The sequence below is a fragment of the Engraulis encrasicolus genome, chromosome 18 (assembly GCF_034702125.1).
Source record: "Engraulis encrasicolus isolate BLACKSEA-1 chromosome 18, IST_EnEncr_1.0, whole genome shotgun sequence".
NCBI classification, from domain to species: domain Eukaryota; kingdom Metazoa; phylum Chordata; class Actinopteri; order Clupeiformes; family Engraulidae; genus Engraulis; species Engraulis encrasicolus.
In genome coordinates, this window is record NC_085874.1 from 46,755,192 (window position 1) to 46,772,691 (window position 17,500).

The window sequence follows — 17,500 nt, forward strand, 5'->3', positions numbered from 1 at the left end:
ATTATTCAATTCATTGCAATTTTGTTCAAATTTGCGCACACACATACAGTCGCCCACCGACACCCCCAACACACACACACACCCACACACACACACACACACACACACACACACACGCACACACACACACACGCACACACACACGCACGCACACACGCACAGACGCACTCACACACGCACTCACACACGCACACACACACGCACACATTCACACAGCTTTCACACAGCTAGAGGTCCTCCTCTTCTAACCCTACTAGCAGTAGTGTAGTCTCCTTTTTTTGTGGTGGGTATACTGTATATTTGAAGAAGGTAGAGAATGCGCGCACATCAGTGGTACAGGTGCTAAACAAAACAAAGTAATTGAAATAAATTATAGAAGTCCTTTGAAAAAGGACGAAGGTCCGAAACGTTGTGCAAATAAATCACTGGGAGCATTAACAGTGTTGCGGACTTCTATCATTTATACTGTATATTTGAGCATTTTCTGAGGTGGTCATACTGTATACATTTGTGCTATTCTAAATAATGGATCAATCAATTTTAGGTGGGTATACTGAAATCCCTGAAATTCTGAGGTAGGTATACTGCGTATATACCTGCGTTCTACGTAGACTATACCACTGCCTACTAGGATCTATATCCTGTATCTTTTGACAAATACCGCTATGTCCTATTTATTAGCCCCTATACTTAATGACAGTGTCACATCAACAGCAGTATTTTAGATTCATTCATTGCTGAAAAGGCTCGACTACATCATAACAACATTGTTATGACATTACCGAGAACCGTAAGTACCAGATTAAAAACTTGGTCATTACAATTTTGGTGGCAGTAAGATTATAACATATAGCCTGATTATCATCAACTTTCAAATCTCTTCGAGACTTGGTCTGACTAAGAGCATAACAATTAACATTTCCCAAACGGCATTTCCCAAATGTGCAGACACAAAGGGGTTACTATAACTCAAACAAACTCATTTGGAGTACTACATGAAAAGCTGAGTCCAACAGAAAAGCTGTGTGTGTGTGTGTGTGTGTGTGTGTGTGTGTGTGTGTGTGTGTGTGTGTGTGTGTGTGTGTGTGTGTGTGTGTGTGTGTGTGTGTGTGTGTGTGTGTGTGTGTGTGTGTGTGTGTGTGTGAACAGATGACAGCTTTGCGGAACATAGGCCTTCTTCTGCCTGTGAAGCTCTTGCTTTGCTTGCACTGAAAACTAAAAACAACGCGGCTGGTGGCAACCACTTCCCCCAGTAGTGGCTCTGCACTCTCGGTTGAAAATATAGCACATGGACACCCACCAGAACAGAAAACCACACACACACACACACACACGCACACACACACACACACACACACACACACACAGGGCATCAATTTCTTATTCTCTTAAGTGCACATAAACATATGCAATTTGGCGGGACACCCACCAAAGCAGAGAACAAGCAAACCAGATACACACACACACACACACAAACACACACACACATACACACGCACACACACACATACACACGCACACGCACACGCACGCGCACGCGCACACACAGGCAATTTGGTGCCCTAGGCTAGCACCATTTCCTTTCTGTGGAATTTGACATTGGCATTTGTGAACATGGTGTGATTGCGCATAGCTGATCTAGTACCATGAATATGTACTGAGTGTCCATTACAATCATTGTCAATGTAAAGTCCAATGCTTTATTTAGCTGAATTTCGTAATTCTGTGGCACCCCCCCCAGGACATTTGGCGCCCTAGGCCTAGTCTGCCTATGCCTAGTGCCTGCCCTGCACACGCACCCACGCACGCACGCACGCACGCACAAACATAGGGCATCAATGCATCACTTTCTTACCCTCTTTCATGCACATAAACATATGCATTCTGGTGGGACAATGCAGGGCTGCTGACAGCTTTTGGCTTGGGCCTGAGGCAAAGTTATCTGAAGGGCCCCCTCACTCAATACATGCAATGTGCAGAGGATACAAATATGGGCCCCCCCTCTCCCTGAGCCCGGGAAAACTGACCCGCTTTGTCCATCCTCTTAGAAGCTGTTTCCACGTAGCCTTCTATTTTGAAAACGCATTGGTTTTGGCCTTCCGTTTACGCGTCAACAGAGATTTAAAACCTTTATATCAAAAATCCTGCTCTAAAAATATCACATTTAGGGCGCTAAAACGCACTTTTACAATTGAGTTTTTATTTTTATCCACATGCTGTGTTTACATCTAAACAGGAGAAAAAAAAAATCCACATTTAAAAATAGTAGGCTATGTGGAAACAGCACTTTAGCTCCCCTTGGACTATGTATACTAAACCTTCACTATATCGTCGCAAATACAAATCCTCCACACTCACCTCTCCACCATTAGCTCACACACACACACGGGTTATTCTATGATTCGGCTGTGCTTTTAAGTCCATGGATTTTATTTGCCAATTCCACTAACTATTAACGGCATCCAATGATGTTTTGGACATTAGCACACATTCATTTTCGTATTTTACTTTCATTATTTCCCTCAGCAAGAATATTTAATACTGGTTTTGGGCGTTTTCATTCCGTCCTGTTTTCCAAAATGTCAGATTCAGTCTTCATATTAGCATGTAAAGAAACTTGTTTTGCCAAAGACGATTGCAAATGTTGATTCACAGTAATCATCACAATATGACAAAACTGTCAGAAAGACCATTGTGCTTTCCATTATACATGAAATTTGCCATTTTGTGTGTGTCCACGAAAACTGTCTTAACCGTGTCACGGTCTGAAACCCTCTCCATAAATCAGTAATGGTTTGGTCTTAGGCCATACGAATAACATCACGTGATGTCATAACCTCTTTGGCAGGATATGGGAAAACTTTTTGGTAAGTTTTGAGCTCCATTCGTCCATTATTTAATCCATTCTTTTTCATGTTCTCATAGCGGGAAAATTGCCTGTCAACTGTGTTATCAACATATTCATAAGAATCTGAATTAGAAATCACATGTGGAAAAACACAGATAAAGCATACAAATATATGAATTGATTAAGGTGTTGTCGTGGAACTTCTGAGGTCCTCAGTTAGCGAAACACGAAAATGGCTGAAATGTCAAGCCGTGTTACCGTCAATGGTGTTACGCATCAGCTATGACAGTTGAGGAGGAGTATATTTTTGCCAATTTATCTCCATATTGACAGACAAACAAACAAAATAATTAGTGTTCTAGGGAGATGGGTTTGTCTGCTCTGTTTTTTCTCCTAAAAAAGTGCCGACTTGTTCCCCTGCACTGTTGACCGTAACACAGTTGAGTAACACGGTTGACTGTTTTGAAAGTGTTTTTGTGCTATTGATCCCTTATGTGTTGGAAAAATCCTATGACCAAACAATAGGGATTATCTCTGGAGAGGGAAGTCTCGTGTAAAGAGGGTGAATAAATTCAAATCAGACGTTACAGGGATTCATAATGAAAAATGTGTCAGTCTGTATCACAGTGAATCATAAAATCCTACTTATGAATCTCAACAATCACATTTTCTATATCAGTTGCACAGATTAATGACAACATTATTTTTAAGCGACATAAGCACTTTCAAACGTATGTTGTTTCAACTCTGTAGTATTTCTTATGTATGTTTGAAATTACATAGTATTGTCCATAACACTGTTGACAAAATAATCAAGCAAATGTTTGCTTTCATACAAGTATTTATCAAATGATTTAAGATTAAGCTTGGCAATTTGTTTGTTTGGAAACTGAAATGTATACACTATGGAAACATCTAGGTCATTTATTTGAAAAGAAATACCGATAATTGACATTTTGCATTTGCCAAAAGCGCCTTCAAAATGTAGAACCAGTAACACACACACACACACACACACACACACACACACACACACACACACACACACACACACACACACACACACACACACACACACACACACACACACAAACACACACACACAAACACTCACCTCTCCACCGTTAGCATACTCCATGACAAAACACAATCGATCGTGTGTCTGGAAGGAGTACTTGAGTCCCTGTAGAGGCAGAAGGGGAAAAAGAAAACATTAGAGCAAACATTAGCAGAAAAAAAAGATAGTTTTTTTTTTGGTGTCACTGTATAATAATGGATGCATTAAAAGCATTATAAAGGCTTAGTAAATAATGAACTAATGATGAACAAAACATTAACACATGTTTTAATTATCCACTAAGTTGTATTCATGTTTTATAAAATATCTACAAATAATACGTTCAAGAAGTTTTTTTTATTCATTTACAAAATTTTTTTAAATGTTTGATGAACAAAACTGTTAACATAACATCTCCATGTCATTTACAAACATTTGCTAATGTTTTGCTCATTATTAGTTAATTATTAACTAAGGCTTTGCCTTGCTCTTTATGCATGCGTTATTATGTGTGTATATACTGCTTGGTTCTTTGGGTAAGCTTCTTTTTGGACAATTACCACTCACTGCTGTCAATGGTAGGCCTACTGATAATGTCTCACATGATGCTCCTAGAATAGTGTTTCTGAACAGGGGCAGTACAGCACCCCAGGGGTGTGTGTGTGTGTGTGTGGGGGGGGGGGGGGGGGGGGGGGGGGCGGTTGGGGCAAGTAGGATACAGCTGAGAGGGGGGGGGGGCACTAGTCCATTTATTTTTTTTTATACTAAGGGGGGCGTTGGCAGTCTTATGGTGATGTCAAAGGGGCGTCAGAAGGCTTGTGATGAGGACAAGGGGGCGTTTCTTCAACTTGTCCTAGAACAGGCAAAGTGTATTGTGCCTGCTTTTCTAAGCAGAACCGGAGGGAGGGTACTGTTCCTGTTCTCACCGTGAGGAATGGATGCTTGGAGCTCTGCAGAACCCGGTTCTCCGTCAGCGTGTGGGCGACCTCATCCTGCAGAGGGGGAGAGCCACAGAAGAATCCCTCAGAACAGCGATCAGAAACAGAATCAGAACAGTACCCGCAATCACATCAGCAATAAATATATATATATTTACAGTATATCACGAAAGTGAGTACACTCCTCATAGTTTTTGCAGATTTGTGAGTATATCTTTTCATAGGAAAGCATTACCGAAATTTCCCTTTGACACAATGATTAGTGACCTTCTCTACCGGATTTTAATCTGGGGTGTACTCACTTTTGTGAGTACATGTTCAAACATTAATGGCTGTATTTAGTTTTTTTCTGAGTGAACAAGAAATTTAAGCGGTTAAATATGTTGTTAAAAGGTCACTAATCATTGTGTCAAAGTGACATTTCTGTAATGCTTTCCTATGAAAAGATATACTCACAAATCTACAAAAACTGTGAGGGGTGTACTCACTTTCGTGATATACTGTATATATATTTGGTCTTTTGACTTTTGTTTTTATGATGGCGTGAAGGGGTGACAGGAAGCATGTGGGGAGAGAGAAACAGAGAAGCCAGCCAGGAATCGAACCCAGGTCAGCTGCATAGCTGACGAGTGCCCCATCCTTAGCGGCACGGTAAGGGCCTACTTCCACCAAATCTTTATATGGGCCTAGGCTACTCTAGGCACACAATATATACGGTTTGCCTGGGCCTGATGTATTTCTTCGAGCTTGAGAACAGCAGCAGTGTATTATCTGACAGCTGATTCAACCTTCTTGTCAGCCCAGTTCGTCAGCTGTTGTGTAGGAGCGGTGATAATTCGGCATGTAAAACTCTGCAGTGACTCACGGTTAGCACAAAATAGTCCCAACAACCCAACCTGCCAAGGTGGCAATTCGATGACCTTCTTTACTATGAGGACTCGCTACAAGCAAACATGTATCACCAGTCAATTAAGAGTAAAAAAAAGTTAAATGTTTTCCTAATCACGTGTATGGGGTGGTGCTGCATGGATTAATGGGCACCCGCTAGCTTAGCTACACACTGCCTCCTAGAGGAAGTCTAAAACATCACAGCACCTAAAATGACAAATAAGACCATTTACCTTCTTAACAAACCCAGGGCAGTGATTTTTACCTTCGCCAAGACAAAGTCGGCGAAGGTTATGTTTTGACCGCTGTGTATTTATTTATTTGTTAATATGTTTGTTTGTATGTACTTCGTATAACTCAGACAGAACTGAGCCGATTTTTATGAAATTTGGTGGGATGATTGGTCATGACCCAAGGAACAATCGATTAGTTTTTGGGAGTGATTGGGTCAAAGGTCAAAGGTCAAGGTCAAAATGTTTGTTTGTACTTTGTATAACTCAGACAGAACTGAGCCGATATTTATGAAATTTAGTGGGATGATTGGTCATGACCCAAGGAACACTCGATTACTTTTTGGGAGTGATTGAGTCAAAGGTCAAAGGTCAAGGTCAAGGTCACGAAAAGGTCAAAAACGTACATTGAGCCGATTTTTATGAAATTTGGTGGGATGATTGGTCATGACCCAAGGAACAATCGATTACATTTTGGGAGTGATTGGGTCAAAGGTCAAAGGTCACGAAAAGGTCAAAAACGTAAATTCAGCCGATTTTTATGAAATTTACTGGAATGATTGGTCATGACCCAAGGAACAATCGATTACTATTTGGGAGTGATTGGGTCAAAGGTCAAGGGCAAGGTCACGAAAAGGTCAAAAATGTTTTTCTTTGCCAAGCACTATATGCCAGAACAACGTGTGCATGCGGAATTGAATAAGAGGTCAAGACTGGGCCAAATATGTAATATTACGATATTCCGGTCCAATTTAAATGAAACTAACACCAAAATTTGGAGAATGTTACGCCCCACACTCTGAAGATGGCCAGAAAAAAATAAGTGGCGTAGGCGAAGGTTTGCGCTCTACCGAGTGCCCATTCTAGTTTTAACCGTATTTAGCCCCAAAATAGTGGCATACCCCTTTAAGACTATCTGCATTGTCATCGAAATGTAGTTGAGTATTTTCAGCAAAGAGTGAATGGGCCCGTCGACAGGCCCATCTGCAGTAAGAGGCTACGCCGTGCGACTTGAAAGAATTCAGTTCAGAGACTGATTAACAGATTGCAAAGGTGAAACACAAGCAAAAAAGGGAAAAATCCAGGCAACTCCAGGTGAAAAAGAGGAAGTCCATTAAAAAGCCTTTATTGTTATAGGGCTAAAACATGATTAAAAAAGCCAACATGTTTCGACCGCACTGGTCTTCATCAGGGCTTTGTCATCAGGACAAGGAGCAAGGCCTCACCTATAAGGTGACACAAGGGTCATGTGACCCCAAAGTAAACACCCACCACCCTTCCCAATGCATACTTGAACACCTACTATATACATACTAGACCATCACAACTATGATATTAAAAAGAAACAAACATAAGCAGTAGAAAAAAAACGGGATCACGGGGGCAGTTTTTTGGACTGGTTTAGCTCCGCTTGAAATTCAGAGCGTTTTTGTCGCTTCACCCTGCAAACATGAGTTTTTTTGAATATTCACAAGAGGAAGCCCGGAACATTATTGTCTCGGACACTTTGTTACTACAAGAAGAACCTGCCATCTCCAGTGACTTGAAGAAAACACAACAGGATTTACGCAAACTTCTGGAAAGAGACTTGAAACTTAAATGGCACATTGTTTCCCTTTCGGATTACTGGAGGGAGAAAAGGATCCCAAGAGGCCTACGCATATCGAAGTTCCCTTCTTCCTACAACGAGGACCCCACTTTCAGAGCAAAATGGGAATCTATCCTGAATAAATGCTCCATGGACCTGATGTTACTGCTGATCGAGGACGGCAAAGCACAGCGCGTAAAACTGGAAGCGGAGATTGGAGACAAAAGAGCTACACTCTCAACACTACCCTCTGAAGAACTGGCTTCCATTGAGAGCAAACTCAAAGACAATCTACGTGAGCTGGAGCAGAGTGTCAAGAAATTGAAGTTACAAAAGTTCAAACGGGATGTGGATGATTACGAGAATGCCAGGGTCTACCACTGGCGCAAAACGAAGGAATACACTCGAGAACGACGTGGCAGACACGTCTCTTTCAACCTCTACAGTAGCGACGATGATGGATTAACCTCCAACACTGATCAGGATTTTTCCGAGGACGATCGACAGTTCCCACCATTGGGGATACAACACGGAAGCGCAAGACGCGCAGGGGGAGGAGACGCGCGCCGTCAACCTACGCGCATGAGAGAGGGACTACGGAAGAAAACCAGAGTGCAGTATCCGCGGTAATCAACCTCTCTGACTTTGAGCTCAGCGATGAACATGTCTCGGTTCTATCCAAGGGCCTGTCCTTTGCGCCTACTCACAATGTGTCCTCATTTGACACGAGGGTTGATTTGTTTAGATTCTACCGCAGCCTGCATCTCAAAGTGTGGCACGCTCAAAATACAGACTCTACTCCACCCAATGTGCAGGTTGACACAATCACTCCTGATAACACTTTATCCCGGCCCACTAACTTTAAACCTAAATCTCGTTTTTCCCCCATGGTACCTAATGCAGCACTCATCACTTTTACTAAGAAAGTTGACTTTGAGATCAGTCGGCTAATGAACTCCACCCCAATTACGCACAAATCCAATTTGCGTAAAAAGGAGCAGAATGCTCTCGATGAACTTTCCATGAACAAAGATATTATTATTCGGCCTGCGGATAAGGGTGGTGCCGTGGTAGTGATATCTAGAGATAAATACATCACAGAGGCTCATCGTCAATTAAATACGAGATATTACGAGAGACTGTTTTCCAACCCTCTGCCCGCTTTGAAAAAAGAATTTGACACATTCCTGCAAGGTGCACTGCAGAACGGCCACATTACACCAGCTGAGTTGGGTTTCTTGACAGTTGAGCACCCAGTAACAGCTGCATTTTACTTACTACCAAAGATACACAAGGAACCCAAGAACAATCCCCCCGGCCGTCCGATCATATCGGGCAATGGAACACTAACGGAACCGGCTTCGAAATTCATAGACTCTTTCATCAAACCGCTAGTGAGAGACTTACCATCCTTTCTAGAGGACACCACGGATGTGTTGAACAAGGTTGCCACTATCCCCAATGTCCAGTCTCAGTTTCTAGTCACGATGGACGTGGAAAGTCTATATACGAACATTGACCACCAGGAGGGCCTCAGCGCACTATCCCATTACCTCTCTGGCGCTGGGGACACGGTGCCATCTGAATTTCTGCTACAGTTAACGGACTGGGTGATTCACCATAATGTGTTTTTATTCATGGACGAACTGTACCTACAGAAGATAGGGGTTCCTATGGGGTCCTGTTTTTCACCAAACTATGCATGCTTGTTTTTGGGTCTGTGGGAGAGTCAGTATATATTGAACGCATGTAATCCTTTTTATGAGTGTATCACGTGGTACGGGCGTTACATTGATGACGCTTGTATGGTCTTTAATGGCTCTGAAGCTCAACTACTCGACTTTCATAGGTATGTGAATTCGATCAATCCCAATATACGCTTGACTCTAGAGTATTCCCTTACCAGCATTAACTTCTTGGATGTAACCATCTACAAGGACTCAGAGGGAAAACTACATACGACTTTGTTTAGAAAAACTATGTCTCGTAACACCATCCTCAGAGCTGACTCTTTCCACCCCCCACATCTAATAAATAATATCCCGTACGGTCAATTTCAGCGCTTGAGGCGCATCTGTGATAGCCTGAGTATCATCCTCCGTAGTGACCGCGCTAGCTCAATACTTTCGCTTGCTGACCACGGAGTCTGACCCTGCAGCCACCCCCGGCAGTTGGAAATTATCTCACTTAATGAGGGAATTAGCCTTTCGCAAAACCCCTCCCACAAACGGCCGCCAACCAATCTGAGCTCAGCAACGGTAACTAAGGAGTGTAGAACTTGTCGAGGTCCGTCAAAAACCTATGATTTCAGGGAGACATACAACGTGTGCCTATGGCACCGTCAGGGTCCGACACCATCAGATTAATTAGGACCTCATTTTTTCACTTTCCCGAAGCAAAAACCTCAAGCGGACCGATAACAGAGATGGATTAAGCCATGTGAAGGCTATTAGCTCCAGGTGATCATATTTAAAATTAGCAGGCTAACTGTGCAATCGTCTTGTTTGCTAATATAGCCCCCTTCCCCTTGCATTTAGCTGGCAGAAAACGTACCCTAAACAAATAATCAATGCATCGCTCAGACTTAAGGACAATATTATATGATATTATAGTATTGGATCCACGGCATTATGATTCAAATTTTATTGGGAAACTACTAGTTGCGTTGTTTAATATGCGCCAAATGCACAGCCCACGGAGCAGCCCCCACCCTCTCTCCTTCCCAGTTTGTGTCTGTGTATATGCGTCGAGTGTGACAGCAAAAAAAAAGTAACACTGAAATGGGGCTGCGCTTGTTCCAACCTTGTTATGAAGATATTAACTGTCAACTAAAACCATTAAAGTGAACAGAAGAGAAACGCCCAGTGTGACTGCCCAAGAGCTGCGCAGTGTCAGTGCCGAAAACCCTTCAAAGGTCTTGGCGGACGGCAATGTCCCAGTTTACACCAAGCACTATCAAATGTCCTGGTTACAGACATCACATCGCCATCATCAAGTTGTTGTATTTCAGTTGAATATGTAAGAGGGCTTGGGGAGGGGCTTAGACTATCAGCGAGCCTATTGGCTGTTCATATACTGAACGAATATCTGAATTCCAACTGCCAGGGGTGGCTGCAGGGTCAGACTCCGTGGTCAGCAAGCGAAAGTATTGAGCTAGCGCGGTCACTACGGAGGATGATACTCAGGCTACAACTGTGACAATGACAGTGATTTTGTGTCCCAGGCTGATTCGATGACACGGAGATTCAAGGAGAGGGCGTACCCCTCTGACGTCGTTGAGCAAGCATATACCAAGGCGCGCTCCATCCCACGCAATACATTACTTATCAAAAATAGGCAGCGTCGCCGAGAACAATCACGTCCGTACTTTGTCACGACCTACAGCACTCTATCGCCACACATCAGACGCATTATCACTAAAAATTGGTCTATCATTCAAAGCGATGCCCAACTACGAGGTGTGTTCCCTGAACCCCCAGTGCTGTCATTTAAGCGTGCACCATCCCTTAGGGATAAACTCATGCAGTCCCACCTCAAAGCGCAGAAGAGCCAGACTTGGTTAACGAGACCCACAGGTACCTATAAGTGCATGCACTGCCCACACTGCGCTAATGTCACCCAAGCAAAGGAATTCGTTGACGTAAAAACTAACAAGTCATATAAACAAAGGGACTTCATTAATTGCAACACTACCTTTGTTATTTATAGACTAACCTGCCCATGTGCAGAAGGCTTTTTTTACATTGGGCGCACGAAACGGCGTATGAGGGACCGTTTGGCTGAGCATAAATACGCCATTAGAATTGGGAACAGCGACTACCCGATGGCCAGACATTTCAGCGAATGTCATAACAGTAATGACACACTTCTCAGGATACAAGGTGTGGAACATGTGAAACCGCTAGTGAGGGGTGGTGACAGATTAAAAAAACTAAATCAGAGAGAAACTTTCTGGATCCATCACCTAGAGGCCATGGAACATCCTGGGTTAAACGAGGATATTGACTTCACTTGTTTTTTATAATCTATTTTTTATAATGTATGCGTAACGGGGTTGTGATGTGCTTCCTACTCTATATATTTTTCTACTGCACATTTTTTTCTACTGCTTATTTTTTTTTATTTTATTTTTTTTCTACTGCTTATGTTTGTTTCTTTTTAATATCATAGTTGTGATGGTCTAGTATGTATATAGGTGTTCAAGTATGCATTGGGAAGGGTGGTGGGTGTTTAGTTTGGGGTCACATGACCCTTGTGTCACCTTATAGGTGAGGCCTTGCTCCTTGTCCTGATGACAAAGCCCTGATGAAGACCAGTGCGGTCGAAACATGTTGGCTTTTTTAATCATGTTTTAGCCCTATAACAATAAAGGCTTTTTAATGGACTTCCTGTTTTTCACCTGGAGTTGCCTGGATTTTTCCCTTTTTGGAATTGAACTGATCCCCTTCATCCAAGAGCACCCAACAAATATACTTTAAGAAGACACTGCGACTTTTTGAGCTACCAGCCATTTTGTGTGAAACACAAGCACTTTGTAGACAAGCACTTCCTGGACCCAGAAGATCACTGTACGTGTTCGGAACCTTTGAGATAGATACTTAAACAACAAAGCAGGGGAAACGCCAACGCACATACAATTTTAAAGTTATCTTAAATGCAAGCTTAAAACGTCCTTTCATCTGTAATGTAATGATTGACTGTGTGAGATGTGATGTGTGAGTTTGTGGTATCTAAGACATGTTTGGCATGTTCTATGGTCTCAGAGATGAAAGGAGGTACTGCAGACTAAAGGGCCGTACACACCAGGCTTGTACGAAATTCTGAATGGACAGAATTTCAATTCAAAATAATGCCATAATACGAACACTAGGTGTTGCCATTACCTTGAATTTCTTTGAATTTAATCTACACCACCCATTGAAAGTACATAGAACACCACCACCTATTGTTCGTATTATGGCATTACTTAAAATTTAAATTCTTTCCATTCGGAATTTCGTACAGGCCTGGTACACACACGTCGCTGCTAGTTACTCGCTCAGCGAATGAACTCAATAGAATGTCAATGTGTTCCAGCGAGACTAGCAGGCGAGTAGGCGAGTACTGTACAAGCGATGCGATGTGGGCGGATCCCGAGTTGAAAATATTTTATCTTTGAGCGAGGCAAGTAAGCGAGTAACCAATTGGAATGCAGAGTTCGGTACTTCTCGCCTGTTCATTGCCAGTTAAAGCCGTGGGAACTTTCAGCGAACATTCCATGAAAGAGTGGCGAGTAGGCGAGCAAGCGAGAAGCTAGCAATGTGTGTGTACGCCGCTTAAAGATGCTGTCTGATGCTGCAATCTGTAGTATGCAATCATCAAAGGCATTTAAACCAATACTCATTTTTCACAAGGACCATACACCCCCACCCCCTCTCTCTCACACACACACACGCACGCACGCACACACGCACGCACACTACAGTCAGTTGTTTACAATCTACAGTCAGTTTTCACAGGCTTTCTATCTCGTACACATCCTCAAGCTTCACATTGTGTTAACCTTCGTTTGTGTTTGCATATAAACACACAAAATGTGCCAAGACAGACAGATACACAGACCAGACACAGACACACAACGAGGCCTATATACAAGACATGTGATGCGGAGGACGCAAGGAGTAGTAGACGTGTTCACATTGCACAACACTCCCCCTGATATGCATCCTTTCTGTATCCTGTTCACACAAATACATACACACATGCACACACACACATGCACACACACACACACACACACACACACACACACACACACACACATGCACACACACACACACACACACACACACACACGCACACACACATGCACACACACATGCACACACACACACACACACACACACGCACACGCACACGCACACGCACACGCACACGCACACACACACACACAAACTTAACCAAACAGAGGAAGCACAGCTGCTGATGAAAAGATGGCGCCACTTCACGGCAGCCAACACACTTGCTGAAAGACAGCTTGGAAAGACCAGAGAGGCCTTTGGATTTAACTTACTGATCTAAATTTTACCAACATTTTGAGTTCTCACTCTGATGTCACAAGCATATACTACATAGGTTCTAAATGTTTGTTTTCCCCTGGCTGCGCGATCCTAACTGCGCACAACTCAACTTGATTGTTTGAAACCGCTGTCGGTCAAAAAATTAGCTCACATGGTTGGCTTGCCCCTCCTCAACACTGTGTTTATAAACCAAAACAACCCATGTATATTAGTATGGTTATGTGCCATAGCCACTCACTTTGGCCACGATGACTTCCTTCTTCAGGATCTTCATGGCGTAGTATTTCCCGGTGGCCTTCTCATTCACCAGAATCACCTTCCCAAACGTACCCTTGCCCAGCAGCTTGAGGTATTCAAAGTTGTGCATAGTCTGTGGAGAGATGGGCAAAAGAAAGTGAATAAAGAAGCACTCATCAGATTTCTTTTTTTTAATTTCTAATCGCCTCACATCACAGACGTTTCAGGCTTACACCCTTCTTCAGTGTGAAATGGCGAAATGGGTGTAAGCCCGAAACGTCTGTGATGTGAGGCAATTAAAAATGAAAAAAAGAAATCTGATGAGTGCTTCTTTAATCACTTTTTTTTTTAGATTTGAGTTCATTCATTGATTAAGTTAAGCACCCAGTGTAAAGTATAAGAAGACAAGGTGTTGAGCGCGCATCCTGATCCTTCTGAGAGATAGGCAAAGAAATGATAGGAAGGAGATGCGTGTGTACACTGTAAAACATTGCAGGTCAATTAAACACACTCGGGTTCTTCTTTAGTGTCGACAAACGTTTCGGCTGTTGTCATCGTCAGTGTCTCTGGAGGAGACACTGACGAAGGCAACAGCCGAAACGTTTGTCTACACTTCTGCTGCTATGTAAATAATACAAAATAAAAAAGGAAGAAAAGAAGAACCCGAGTGCGATCTACTTTTTCACCTTCCAAGTTATTCAACTAGAGACGCACCACACGGAAGAGCGCGGTGTATCTGAACTACTAGGTCAATTAAACGCAAAAATGTAAGTTACCCTGCTGCCTAAAGGTTGTAAGTTAACACAACTCGAGACTTTCCTCCACTCAAGGCTTTCTCAAGTTGAGTTAACTTACAAACTTAAGGCAGCAGGGCAACTTATTACTTGCTACATTTAACTGGCTGCAATGTTTAACAGTGTGTGTGCGTGTGTACGTGCGTGCCTGCATGCGTGCGCACCACTCTGTGACGCGGTTTAGAGAGGCACAGGTGTGTGTATGTGTATTTGTATGTGTGCGTGCGTGTGTGTGTGTATGTGTGCGTGTGAACGTGCGTGCGTGCGTACACACCACTCTGTGACGCGGTTTGGAGGGGCAGACGTCCACATCGAAGGGGTCTGGGGACGAGTCTCTCCTCTCCTCCTCCTGCCTCTGGAGGCTGTCTGCCACCGCCTGGATGGCCTTGGTCCACTCCTCCCTGCAACACACATATACAGTATGTGCACGATGAGTGTGTGTCTGTGTGTGTGTGTGTGTGTGTGTGTCAAGTCAAAATCTGTATTAAACAAAGCCGAAAAAAGTAAATAAAACCGATAGACAGGGTACAAATGTTTTGGGTCTAGCCCATCATCAGTGTTCCCAGTTTTCTCTTCCCTCTTTTCTTTAAACTGGGAACACTGATGATGGGCTAGACCCAAAACGTTTGTCATACAAATAAGTGAAATTATTACATTTCTTACTTTCCCAATGCAGACATAGACATAGACTTGGTGTGGACATAGACAATTAGACATAGACAGTACACATACATTACACCTAGAGTACCTATACACACACGTGTGTGTGTGTGTGTGTTTGTGTGTGTGTGTGTGTGTGCGTGCGTGTGTGTGTGAGAGAGAGAGTGTGTGTGAGTGGGTGTTTGTGAGAGTGTGTGTTCTGGTGTGTGTGTGTGTGTGCGTGCGTGCCTGCGTGCGTGCGTGTTTGTGTATGTGCTTCATAGCCTACCTCTCCTCCGGTGTCGATGACACTGGCCTACCTCTTCTCTGGTGTGTGTGTGTGTGTGTGTGTGTGTGTGTGTGTGTGTGTGTGTGTGTGTGTGTGTGTGTGTGTGTGTGTGTGTGTGTGTGTGTGTGTGTGTGTGTGTGTGTGTGTGTGTGTGTGCGCGTGCGTGCGTGTGTGTTTGTGTATGTGCTACATAGCCTACCTCTCCTCCGGTGTCGATGACACTGGCCTACCTCTTCTCTGGTGTGTGCATATGTGCGTCTTTGTGTTGTGTGTGTGTGTGTGTGTGTGTGTCTGTGCGTCTGTGCGCGTGCGTGCGTGTGTGCGTGTGCTACATAGCCTACCTCTCCTCCGGTGTCGATGACACTGGTCTACCTCTTCTCTGGTGTGTGCATATGTGCGTGTTTGTGTTGTGTGTGTGTGTGTGTGTGTGTGTGTTTGTGTGTTAGCTCGCGCGTGTGCGTGCGTGCATGCGTGTTTGTGTATGTGCTACATAGCCTCCGGTGTCGATGACACTGGCCTACCTCTTTGTGTGTGCGTGTGTGTGTGTGTGTCTGGGCGTCTGTGCGTGTGTGTGCATGCGTGTGTGTGTGTGCTACATAGCCTACCTCTCCTCCGGTGTCTCCACGTGGAAGGTCCGCTCGATGACGCTGGTCCACTGGAGGCAGCGGATGATGAAGGTGTTGGACTTCGGCCTCTCCGTCTTCATCAGCTGACACTCTGCTGGGGGGAGACAGACAGACAGACGGGGGGATTCTGTTGGGTTACATTAACCCTGTTGCCTCAGTTATGATGACCCAGCTGTTGGGTTACATTAAGACTATTGCAGATCGCCTCAGTTATAACCCAGCTGTTGGCTTACATTAACCCTGTTACCTCAGTTATAACCCAGCTGTTGGGTTACATTAACCCTGTTGCCTCAGTTATAACCCAACTGTTGGCTTACATTAACCCTGTTGCCTCAGTTATAACCCAACTGTTGGCTTACATTAACCCTGTTGCCTCAGTTATAACCCAACTGTTGGGTTATATTAACCCTGTTGCAGAGAGCCTCGGGGCGGGCAATAGCTAACTTTATGAAAAAGCAAAAAATATAAAACAATGCATGGACATTGAAACGTTATGTATGAGAGTAGGGGCAATACCCAAATTCCATCACATGAAATGAACCCATCTCCCAATAAACATATGCATTCAATGAAAGAGCATAGAGCATGGCGCATGGAGCATAGTCCCCTTCCACAGACCACTGCCACATGACTACATGCATTCCTCAGAATAGCCATTGAAAAAGCCTCAATAACCCAACACATTGATCCAATTATACATACGTATGAATGGAATGCTGCCAGAATGGCGGAATGTTACAGACTATTCCATAGTGAAAATGTGTATGACATGCTGTGGAATGCAAAGCAAGATGGAATGTATCATCTAACGCTCTAAATAGTCGGGAAATTCACCATACAGGACGTTTTTGTACATCTCAGTTCAAACGCTGGATGTAACCAATGGTTATGTCAATGAGTTTAACAAATATCCTGCACACCCTACAATGATGTTTGTTCACAAAATAGTCGATAAGTCCAATCAACACCAAGTAAAACCTTTGACCTGGACTACGACTAGACTAATTAGTGTCTTTTTCTTCTACACTTTCTCATTCCTGCCTTCAAAACAGCTTTCTGACATGGGGCCTATACTACAAAGCTGGTTCAGGATAAGTTAAGGTTAAGTTAAGCGGTAAATCATCTAATAGAAGAGCCTTGAGTCCTCATTTTCTTAAGAAAAGCTCTTGTATTAAATGATTTACCTCTTAACTTAAAGGGGTAGGCCACTATTTTGGGGCTTCATAGAGTTAAAATTGTTGGCTGGGGTTTATAAAGGTGGCCAAGTGTCTTTTTTTCATGTTAAGCGTTGTCCTGCTTTAAGACAA

At 43.4% G+C, this 17,500-nt stretch overlaps 1 protein-coding gene across 1 annotated transcript in view; it reads right to left on the reverse strand.

Moving 5' to 3' along the window:
* akt1 (v-akt murine thymoma viral oncogene homolog 1) overlaps window positions 1-17,500 on the reverse strand; it is a gene marked incomplete at its 5' end in the record, with an annotated part of 33,616 nt that overhangs the window by 13,586 nt on the left and 2,530 nt on the right. Inside the window, 5 exons of the mRNA XM_063222211.1 lie at window positions 3,963-4,031; window positions 4,832-4,897; window positions 13,847-13,978; window positions 14,914-15,040; window positions 16,173-16,284. Of these exons, the coding sequence (XP_063078281.1) occupies window positions 3,963-4,031; window positions 4,832-4,897; window positions 13,847-13,978; window positions 14,914-15,040; window positions 16,173-16,284 (506 nt within the window). The remainder of the gene's footprint in view (window positions 1-3,962; window positions 4,032-4,831; window positions 4,898-13,846; window positions 13,979-14,913; window positions 15,041-16,172; window positions 16,285-17,500) is intronic.